This window comes from Lampetra planeri, chromosome 5, assembly GCF_965212315.1.
Source record: "Lampetra planeri chromosome 5, kcLamPlan1.2.h2, whole genome shotgun sequence".
NCBI lineage: Eukaryota > Metazoa > Chordata > Hyperoartia > Petromyzontiformes > Petromyzontidae > Lampetra > Lampetra planeri.
The window spans coordinates 6324216-6336138 of record NC_136111.1 but is presented as its reverse complement, the minus strand read 5'-3'; the positions used below and the strand labels follow the sequence as shown (position 1 = coordinate 6336138).

General features: G+C 44.3%; 1 protein-coding gene across 1 annotated transcript; it reads left to right on the top strand.

Annotated features, from left to right (window-relative positions):
- Positions 1-1921: 1921 nt before the first annotated feature.
- Positions 1922-11244, top strand: LOC144718741 (WAP, Kazal, immunoglobulin, Kunitz and NTR domain-containing protein 2-like). The gene is made up of 2 exons (XM_078594240.1): positions 1922-5840; positions 7221-11244. Exons 1-2 carry the CDS (start codon positions 5577-5579, stop codon positions 8706-8708), a joined length of 1752 nt encoding a protein of 583 aa, XP_078450366.1. The 5' UTR covers positions 1922-5576; the 3' UTR covers positions 8709-11244.
- The last annotated feature ends 679 nt before the right edge of the window (positions 11245-11923 follow it).

Below are 11923 nucleotides of genomic sequence, written 5' to 3'. Positions count from 1 at the left end.
AAACGTCATGATTTAATTGAGTTATTTTCATTTTATTATTTTTCATCTACGTGACTTTACCGAAAGAACCAAAGAGTATGGATCCTCGCAATCACGAAAACTTCAAATCTAGAATTAACTGATCTGTTTTATTTGGGGCTTAAAGGTCATACTTCTGTCCATGATAATCCCTAGATATCTTGGGAGTGGGGTCACAGTGCCCTGGGCTACCACCGGAGGACAGATCAAGAGTGACATCTACTGCATGATTGTTCAGGTTATTGAAATAATTTGGTCAGAGTCACCAGCGACGGAAATCTGCCTCCAATAAAGTTAGGTCAGCTGTCAAGAGTATCAGCAATAATCTCGAGGTTTGTTCCCTATGCACCAAGGTCCAAGTCCTCTACATATATGAACTTGCAAGATGACGTACAGGGCAGATCACTTATATGATAAATAGTGATGGCAAGAGGAACGATCTTTGACGGAGGCCATTCAGTATTCCACTACAGCTGTTTTTTTACCAGTGAGGTGTCCCCTAAAAGTACGGTTGCTGAGCATCCCATCAATTCGTTGAACGCCATATCATGAATTTGGCCAACTTCATCAGCAGGCCATGATGCCAAACAGTGTCATAGGCAGCAGAGAGGTCAACTGTTGCTGTGCTAGTTTTCTGTTGATGCTGGAAACCGGCTTCCATTAGGGCGGTGAAGGCAATGATCCGTTGACACCAGCAGCTATGGCCAGTTCGAAATCCGGCTTGTTTGGGAGGCAATGGTACAGGCTGATGTTTCGGGGCAATGCTCCAACGCAGTGAAACTGACTGAAACAGCCTATTTGTGTTTTGTTACTAGGAAGTATTAACCGTGAATGTGGTGGTGGTTATTGTTTTTACTTAATGAGTTGGCATTATCCTTTAGATTATGATAAAAGAGCACGCAGAACCAAGCAAGTATGTTTGGTTTTTTGCCACTTCCGATCGTGTTGGGCAGCGCAGGCACATGCCGGTAAAAGTGATTGCCTCTCCTATCTTGTAATTGTTGAATATAAAAATTGTGAATTGTATCTGGAGAATGTGAAACATTAGCAGGATGTTATTTTCAAACCTCTGCCACTATGTGGCTACGTTACTCATGGTAAATGAGGAATCTGTTTTAGCGGCCCAACGTTACATGTTAACCGTTCGTATGGAAATCAGCTGTGAGCTTGTCAAAGTTACAGATGAACGGCTACGATCACAATGGCTAGAACCGGACTGCTCGTGTAGGTGTACCACTGCAGGTTACGCTGCTATTGCTGCAACGGAACATGCTTTGGAATGGGAAAATCCAGCTTGCCCAAAATAATATTATATGCTACATGATGCCATACTCATGTGTGGTTGCTTATTGAGTGACCTATCAAGGTCAGTTACTCTAGTTGAATGAATGTACAAATTCTACTTGAACGTATTGTTTTGTTTCTGTGCCAAATAATTGTTTATACTCTCACGCTTTTGTGTGTAACAGTTATGTAAGCACTAATTTGGCAATTGTTTTCACTGAATGTGCTGCTGCAACTTGCTTTAGAAAAAAGTTTTGCTGGCTGGCTGGCACACAACCGGGCAAGTGCACATGTTACAGCGCACGTCTGCGCGTTGATTTCACCCGCATCCCGCAGCGTTGAACCGGGTTCATGCGTGCTGAAGTCATGCCTCCCCCCACCCACCCTCCACTTCATATTATATTAGAAAAAGTTTTGCTGGCTGGCTGCCTGCCTGGCTGGCCACGTGCCGCCCTGCGCGCGTTCTTATTGGCCGCAGGCCATGCGCCACCCAGCGTGCAGAGGGGAGGGAGTGGGGATGCGGGAGGCCGGGAGCAGGGGTGGTTGGTGCGTGTGGGTGCCCAGAAGGGAGGGGGGGCACGCGGGGAGATTTGGGGGGTTTATGGGGAGGGAGGGCAACACATGGATTACAGAATGTGCAGAAATTAAAGACATCAACTTAGAAAAAAAATAGTGGGCTTGGTCAGGTCACGATGCTTGAAGGGATCGTGGTCGGTGGTCAAGATTAACGGCAGAGTAGCTTTCCAGGACATCCTTACTTAGCGTCAAAACCATTCAGGAAGGACAAATTTTGGAAGATTATTGAAGAAGGGCAATTGCCTAAAATGTCACGTATTATATACTTATTCCTGTAAGGCGTTGTTATTGCCAACACAGTATCGCCAAATAATGTTTGATTTGGAAAGGTTACTGATTGTTGAAATAATATTACAATGATGTTTTTCGGTCTCAAAGGAAATTTAATTTGTCAGAACAACTTTCTGCCCAAACGAGTGGGGTTGCGTACATCTTTATGGGTGGGCTTAAGCCAGGGGTGGAAATTCCACATTTCTTTGGCAGTTAATCAGTCTAAAGGGGTAAATAAACTGCTTTTTACTCCACAGTCAATGGTACTCACTTCATCGACTGATGGATAATAAGCTGAGTCAACCTGTAGCCAGGATTGGAACTTGCAATCTTGACACAAGTTGAACATTCGGCCACAGTGCCATTCAGTCAGATTTAACACCCCAATTGCGCAAACGGGAGAAATAGCAGTTCACCCTTGGTGTCTGCTTAATGGCACAATCGTCAGTCTTTGGTTGTATGCATTGTATGTGTGTTGAACTTTCGCACCGTACGTAGCCAACCATGCTTATTGGAAGTGTGGGGGTAAAGACAAAAAACTAAACACAAAAAGCAGTTCTAAAGAAACTTGTTGAAGGAGTGTATGGGAAATCGAGGTTGTTTTTGTGCAGGACCAGTGAATTCCTGGGGACAGCCAGAGTTCATGGTTATCGTCAATCTCAATCTTATAGTTTTATCTGAGTAAATGGAACCAGCTTCATTCATAACATAAAGAGAAGATTCCTGTCATTGAAAAAAAGGGTTTGGCGTATCATAGATCAATGGACTTCCTTTCCAGTCCTCCAAAGAAAACAATAATGAAGTATTGGGGTATGTTTTAATTTAACATTTTGGAATGCCTTTAAGGAGCTTACAAAAACATCAGATTTTTGATCTTTGGATATGACATATAATGTGTCCAATAAAAAATGTCCATTCTTTACATTTTTGGCAGTGTTGAACGATGATCAACCTCGTAAAAACCCGTGCATCGTTAACAAAACATAACCTTTGCGGAGGAAAACCCCGGGCCACATAAGTTAAAATTATCACCCAAAACCATGTTTTGCACATTTGCAATGCTCCAACATTAAAGGCACATGAAAATATTCGAGCAAGTTAGGATTTCCACGTGAAATGTATTGCATATATTTAAGCAGTCAAGTATATGGAAACATGGATATATACATGTTTTGTCGATATTACATACACCTTTATCTCTTTGTGATTTCTGATTATTTCCAGTCACTGTAAACACTTGCGAGATGCAACAAATGTATATCTGCTTGCTTCACTTTTACACAGCATTACCTTATCCAGGAAAGCCGCCCTTGAGTTGTATGACTCTTTTTCAGGAGGCGGCCTGCATTGCGTTTTTATTTGAAGATGTCATCAGCCAATTAATGAGTGTCTATACACATCACAGGAAACCGGAGCGCCCGGAAATAAAACCACGCGTGCGAGGGGGCAACACTCTATCCCCACACAGATTAAAGCAGTTGGCAATTAGTCCACTTACTTTACTGCCTTCTCCTGGCGAGCCAGGGTATGGCACCTCGACGCCCACGGGAAGCGAGTTTTACAACATTTGTGGCGATTGAACAACCCTCGCTGCCTCCACAGTGTTGGATCACATGTCACGTGCATAGCCACCACCGCCCGGCTTTAAAGTCGCACGTTTTGAGAATGTGCGATCTGACATGTGCCTCTGACTGGCAATTATTGTGTCTGCAAGGCTCCTTGGACAATATTTCCAACTAGTTGGGAGTCACTTGAGAGTCGTGGTAATAAATTAGAGCTGTCTCCTCGCTGGCTGCCTCCCGTGTGTTTCCTCAACGCACACCCTCTCCAATGACACATGCCTACTATACATTGCATGATTTTGAAACTGGGGTCATGTCAAACGCCAGCAGACACGCAGGACTGGGGCCGATATGCTGAATTACCTGAATTATTAAATTTAAGGTAAAACATTTTACAGGTGGATTTTAACCTTGTTCTAACAAACCACATAGCATCAGCTTTCAAATGAAACCTAATTCTCAGAAATTAGTGGAGGAGTGTAGGAGTTTTCTGGACAAACATGTACTTACAGATTAACTGTATTGTGTACATTATATTTTTCATTTTGCGGGTATGTTTCGTTTCTAATTATGAGTTTGGTAATGTTTTTTTTTGTAGGTGAACGTGAGTTTAAGTTGCTTTGCTTCCAAAGTGTTGTCTAATACAAGGCCGTAATTATAATATATATTGGGGGACACATCCCCCCCCCAATATTCAAATATGCTCAAAATGTCCCCCCGAATATATTGCTATAAAATAGATTTCTGTTTATATGATTGTGGTTATGGTTGTACTTTATTAATCCCTAATCTCTGCCATTACATACAATGAAACAAAAGGTAAAAAAGAAAAAAACAGCAATGTATTACAATACACTATTAGATGTACAAAATAAATAAATAATATTTTAGGCAGGAAATGGCAAGAAATTAGTTTTCAAATTCTGATTTTTTTTTCTGGGGGGGGGACCCCCAGCCAGACCCCCTGGAAAAATTGGTCCCCCCCCCCAATGTTGACTCCATGGCTACGGCCTTGGTCTAATATCTCGGATATTTCTTTGACTGAAATCGGCTATTGATAAAACATCAATTTTTATGGCATCATGGTATCTCGACATTTATTTATGATAACCAACTGCATAATGCATGTGTCAAAATGTATTTAAATAATGCCTTTGTTAATTATTAAAAAGGTTTTACCTCTTGTTTTAATCCCATTTAGAAGTAATAAAGTATGGTATAATGTGTAAAAAGCTATTGGGTCTCTCGTGACCACTATGTATATTCGTGATTATGTTTTCCCTTTAACTTATGTGAATGGGCTGACAGCAATATACTTAAATTATTTTTCTTCATGTGACGTCAACACATTTCTCTCTGCTAACGGTGTTGTTATTGCCAGCACTAAAAACAAAGGTATTTGTCTTTGTTGTGGAGAACACAGACAGGTCGAGTTGGCTGCGCTTCATGTCGGCGAATCCCTTCGATAATTTTCTCGGCACGCTCGGTGTTTCTGTTCGTAAAAAATAAAAAAAGCTCCCCGTTTCGTTTGGCATGCTGGCTCTGGGCACCTGTAGCGGTGTACAGCTGAGTTCTGGCAAGACCAGCAGACTGCCTGCGGGCAGGGCACATTCATGAAATGGTGTCCAGGGAAAGTTAATACCTCTCATCCGGACCAAAAGAGAGCATATATAACCTGGCGCCGATGCCCACCAGCAAAGCTTCGCTCCTGTAGCAGAACCTGAGCGTGCGCGGTACACATCTGAACGCAGCGAGCCCGTGTCCACGACGCCGATCTGTCCGACGGTGCAGCCTCACAGCCTCTTGGCGGCGGCACACCTCTTTAACGTGATCGTCGGGACTCGGATAGGCTTTTGAGCAGTCGCGATGATTCCGTCGGGGCTGCGCGCCTCTCTGCTCTTGAGCCGCGTCGATGGGAAGGCGACGCGCGCACCCAGCCGGGCTGCTGCTGGTGCTGACGGCAAGTGGCTCGGGGTGCTGCTGCTGCTGTTGATGGCGCTGTGCGGTGGAAACGGCGCCAGCATCTTGCCCTATAAATTTGCCCACGCCGGCGTCTGCCCCAACGATCTCAACCCGAACCTGTGGGTGGATGCGCAGAGCACCTGCAACAGGGAGTGCAACGGAGACCAGGTGAACAGCTACGACACTTAATACGAGATCAGACTCCTCTAAAAAAACGTGATCTTCATTCTTAATTTGGAGCTTTCGTGACTGCAGGAAATACTCTTTGGTTCTTTCGGTAAAGTCGCGTATAAAGAGAAAATAATAAATTAAATACTAGCATGATCTTCAATTCCAAACAAATACGACTTAGAAGTGTTGCATTTAAATAATGCGCGTACTTTTTCATTTCATGTCCTGATTTCAAATGTTTTTATTTTTTGACGTCGGAAATGTTTGGATAACAATCACCACACGTGTTGATTTGTAGTGAAATTTACAAACGAGTCAGTTTGCAAGAGGCTTTACCGCCTTGATTCGCGCACAGTTATTTTGCCGCTACTGCTGAATGACGGGGGTGGAATGTGCAACCTGTGAGCTGTCCACGGTAACGGGGTGTGACGGTTGCACACAGGTTTTGATTTATGAGCAAGCAAAGAAAGAATCTCAAGGCTCTAAACCAGTAACACGGAGTTTAAGCCTGGGCAGCATGTGGCTAAATGTATGTGGCTAAAACAGTATAGTTCGTGTGTTTCCATGATACGCATACTGTCCTCAGTATGCGCTATACAAAGACAAACATCCCCTGTTTAGCCTTTAACAGAACTGTTGGGGTTAGCGCTGTTAGCGAGGAGCACCTATGAAGGTCGGTACAGCACACGAAGGGGTGGGTGGCCAGCACCATGCCCGGCCGCCTTTGTCCCCATAGTGGCGATGTTTACACACCTCACCGGGTACTCATTTGAGGCCGAGTCGACCTAGGGGAGGCCCAGCACCGGTTCATTAATTCGTCACTGGTGTTGGCCATGAGCGGAAATCGAACTCGGGTTCCTGGGTTCATAGTGCAGCGTGCTAACTGTTACGCTATCACTCCCCCTAACTTTATACACACACGCTACATTAAATAAGTATAGAATGTGTTTACATTTTAGTGCTATGGATAGATTGAACCCCACCATAAGAATATGGAATTTCCACCACTAATTCAGGGCCACCAACAGCAGGAAGCCAATTTGACTTGAAACGTAGTATGATACGTTATAAACAGTACGTAGAATCCACGTTAAGGTTAAGGATTTTCATTTATTTAGCTCAGAAATACCACAGCACAAACGAAAATAAATATATACAAAATCACATTTGGAAATAATGGTGAGGGGAAACAAACAAGAACAATAAAAACGGGGAGACATTAAAAAAACAAGCTAAGGAGATCACACACACAGAGACGGTTGAACAACAACAACAACCTTAGCAAGGGAAAGAAAATAGTTGTTCGCTCGTTTTATTGTTCAACTCTTGCAAACGTACTTCGTTTTCTAACCACGTCTGGCCGGTCCACTTTCGCAGGACTGCATGGCCCTGGAGAAATGCTGCGACAACGTGTGCGGCCTCAAGAGCTGCGTGACGGCGCGCTTCCCCGAGGGCGAGCCCATCACCCACGACGATCTGGCCTCGTGCTACTCATTCCAGTGCCCCCAGCAGGGCGCCGAGTGCGACGTGTGGGAGGGCAAGCCCACGTGCAAGTGCAAGGACCGCTGCGAGAAGGAGCCCAACTTCACCTGCGCCTCGGACGGCCTCACCTACTACAACAAGTGCTACATGGACGCCGAGGCGTGTGTCAAGGGCGTCACGCTCACCGTCGTGCCGTGCAAGTACTACACCATGGGGCCCAAGACGAGCCCGAGGCCCAACGAGACCGCCGTCACGCCGGCGACGCTCAACGCTCCCACCACGTACGTGACCCCTATCCGGCCGGCCCTGGTCGCCAAGCCGGCGCAGCAGTCCGTGTACCTGGGCGGCACCGTGAGCTTCCACTGCGACGTGAGCGGGCAGCCCAAGCCGGACATCACATGGGAGAAGCAGGGCGAGGGCGAAAAGAACATGATCATGAGACCCGACCGCATGTACGGCAACATGGTGGTGACCAACATCGGCGAGCTGGTCATCTACAACGTGAAGCCTCCCAACGCCGGCATCTACACCTGCACGGCGCGCAATACAGCGGGGCTGTTGAGGGCCAACTTCCCGCTGTCCATCATGCGCAACCCGCACACCTTCAGCAAAGACATGGAGGAGTTCCCCATCGAAGAGTGCCTCAAGATGCCGGACCGCGAAGACTGTGGCGGCAAGACCCAGACGGTGTGGTACTTCGACGTGAAGAGGAACGGTTGCTTCACGTTCTCGCACAGCCAATGCAACAACAGCCTCAACCGCTTCATCACCTACGAGGAGTGCAAGATGGCGTGCATGACCAACATCAACAACACATGCTCGCTGCCCGTGCAGCAGGGACCCTGCAAGTACTGGGCGCTACGCTGGGCCTACAACCCGCTCGTCAAGCGCTGCCAGTCCTTCATCTACGGCGGCTGCGAAGGCAATGAGAACAACTTTAAAAGCCAGGAGGTGTGCGAGGATAACTGTCCTTTTCCGCACGGCCGCCAGTGCAGGGCTTGCAAGTCGCGAAACAAGATCGCGCGCAGTTTCTGCCTTTCCGATTTTGCTATCCTGGGCCGCATGGCTGAACTGACGGAGGACGGCACCTCGGGGGTGGCGAGGATCATCGTGGACGAGGTGCTGAAGGACGAGAAGATGGGCCTCAAGGTGTTCAACACGAAGCACCTGGAGGTGACGCTGCTGCACATCAACTGGGTGTGCCCCTGCCCCAACGTGACGGTGTCGGAGGAGCGCCTGCTCATCATGGGACAGGTGTACGAGGGCATGGCCGTGCTGTACCCAGACAGCTTCGTGCAGGCAGCCATCGAGAGACGCACGAAGAAGATTTACGAAATGATTTCAAAGAATGCATGCGACAATTTGCAGCGCGTCGTCGATTAGTTTCCATTCACTTTGTTTTTTGATCTCAGTTTGGTGGGAGGTTAAACTCAACCTACGTTCAACATTAGAGGACACTTTAAAATCATAAGCCAGGGAGGGGGGAACCCGTGCCTCACCAGCTGCATATGGCCCATGATTTAATATCATTTGGCCCATGGCCACTTCGGGACGGCCCACAAACGATACTGACCCATCACTTGTATGCATCTTAGTCGCACTAATCGGATACTGGAGGGGAAATTTGTCAACCTGACAACATTTTTTGCTTTAACTTTAGCACGATTTGTCACGTCTGCCATTGTGAGGGCCTCTTGATTTTCGATCAATAGGAAAAGGTTCCCCATTCCACAATTCACCAGGTTTTGTATTAGCACACACCAGAGGGTGCTCTGAAAGTTTTACGTCAATTAAATTGGCCTGCAGACTTAAGCCAATGATTTTAGTATGAGGAGGGTAACATATGCGCACATTGAATGACCACACAGGGTGAAGTTGCTGGCGCTTTAATACAGCGCTAACTCATTGTGAAGAAGTAGATTTTTTTTGAGTAGGTGAAACATTTAACAAGTCTTTGAGTGAAATATGTAAAGTTTAAGTGGCTCATCGGACATGGGCCATGGAGCCATTAATGTAACCAATGGGCTGCTATTTTTTTTAATTCTAATTAAAAGCATCATTTACACATTTGAATGATCAAAATAGAACAGAGGTGTGAAGTTCAAACACTAAATAGACACCTATTGAAAGACATCAAGTCTGCATTAACCACACATACTTGTGGTAAAAACAAAAAATGCAAACAAATATGCTTTAATGATGTATGCACTGTCCTTAAAACTGATTGGCCTCACCAGAGACAACGTCTTTCATGGCTTTGTCTCACCAGGGCGACAGACCAAAGGCTGTCAAAAGGCAAACAGTACAAGGACAATGCAAACACCAAAGCATTAATAGCTCGGGTGAAGCAGTTATATCTACGGGACCCTATAATATTAAATAATTTTTAAAAAACTACCTTGTTTTATAATTCATTATCTTGATACTGCCAAAAAGGGTCCCATCGATATTATTTACACCTATTTAAGCACAGCTTTGATACGTTACATGATTAGCATTAAGTAACTTTATATGGTTTATCATTAGTAGTGTGATATTGTAGCAGTACAAATTAAAGCATATGATTGTAGCAGTATGTAGTATGCATTAACTGCAGTAAGACTGTTTTTCTTGTATTTAAAACTCATGTTTCTGTTTTCCCCCGATATTAACTTAAGATATTGTTTTGCATCGTGCCACTAAATATCAAAGTACCGTTACATTCCTACACCTCTTACAGTATTATTGCCATATCTGTAATCTTGCCATCATCAAACAAATGAAATTATTACGGATTTGACATATTCTTTACAAGCGGTGAAGTAACAACACGAGTCCTATATTCAATTACTGTACAATGAAAACATCAAAACTTTAAAATAACGATTGTACCGCACGTGTTGGCTACCATGATGTACGACGTTCACTTCCTGGAGAAGCTCCCGGATCGTAAGGCTGAAAGCTTCATAACAAAGGTTTTTTGTGGATTCGATCGCATAAATAAAAGTGTGTCGTGAAACCTGCCACCACCGACAGAGCTAGTTAGTTAGGGGTTGTTACGTAAACGAAAGTTGCCAGTTAGTTACTACTTCACAACACCGGTGTGTTGGAAAGTAAACCAACAACATTTACAATTGGACCACCGTGACGTTTTGTACTCTGTACCCCATAACGGCGAAAATCTACGCAGCAGCATAAAACTAGGAAGTAATTTGTAGGGAACTATTTTTGTATTTCATGTTTTGCTTTAATGCCACACATATACAGCAAGACCTATTCACTACCATATTTTGTTCTAGAGTACGTATTCACACTCGTATTTAAACATTTAGTGAGGATAACAACCATTTTATTCATAATAAACTTTTTGGGTTTAGATCGCGTTATTTATAAATGTGTCGTAACCCTCCACCACCCGACACGGCCAAACAGTAAAACATGTGTCACGTTTACTAAAGATAAATAGTTCACTACATCATTCTAGATTTTTTTTTTATTTTTCTCCTACGTGACTTTACCGAAAGAACCAAAGAGTATGGTTTAACATCATTTACAATTTTTTAGTACAACGTTTCGCTGGTAATTACATCCAGCATCATCGGCCAATTTGTAATTCCCAGCGAAACGTCGTACTAACAAAAATTGTTAATGATGTTAAATCACTCTTAAAAGACCGGTGGCCTAAAGTAGTGAACTATTTGTCTTTTGTAAACGTGACACATTTTTGCTGATTGGCCGTGTCGGGTGGTGGAGGGTTACGACACATTTGTAAATAACGTGATCTAACCCAAAAAAGTTTATGAATAATATTGGTCGCGAAAGCCTACGTGTTAAACTAACCATTTTATTGATGATCCATATATTGTATGTTGTGTTTTGTACAGTAGATTATTTTTCACATGCATTATTGAAATGAACAACAATAAAGTGTGGAAAGGTACCAACCTTACGTGTCATTTTTACATATATATTCTGAATGATTGTTCTTTAATAAAAAAAAAGTGTAAACTTACACTCGACCTTGGCATTTCAGCACAGGTGTCTGATACGGATGCTCGGATTTCATGGCAGGACGGGAAAAGCATGGCAGAAGTCTGTAAAAAAAACAGAACAAGGCAGATAAGCGTTGCCAATGCGATTCAGAAAAAAGGTTGCTCTGGATAGGACATGCGTGCAGGGATGAATGAGGGTTGGTTACCGGGACGGGCATCCGGAGTGGTCCCCCACGAGTCTGGCAACCAAAGGAGGAGGCTTTTAAGGGCAGATGGTGGGACACTGTCGGGCTAGATCGTGGAGCTCGTGTAACCACTGGGCAGCAGTTGTAGGATCTTGTGGAAGTTGGAAGGCATTGGATAGGTGCGGTGGCGTCAACAGCCTTGCCCATGATGACATCTTGATCTTGAATTGAAAAAGAATGACGGATCAATTTGCCTTCAAAAGGTATCGCTGAACACGACCAAATTATTGCGTTCAGATTGAATTTCATACAAACACTGTGATTATTAGTTATGGTTATTAAACACGCGCTTCATGAAACATATAGGTTACCACTGAGAAAAAAACATTTAATTTGTATTCCTTAATTTACATGAATACTTTAAACTTTAAACGTCACTCAA

Bases quoted from the DNA above. Each gene is read 5' to 3' on its own strand.
- LOC144718741 (XM_078594240.1), top strand. From the start codon at position 5,577: ATGATTCCGTCGGGGCTGCGCGCCTCTCTGCTCTTGAGCCGCGTCGAT. The intron at 5,841-7,220 runs GTGAACAGCTAC...CCACTTTCGCAG, and splicing joins GGGAGTGCAACGGAGACCAG to GACTGCATGGCCCTGGAGAA.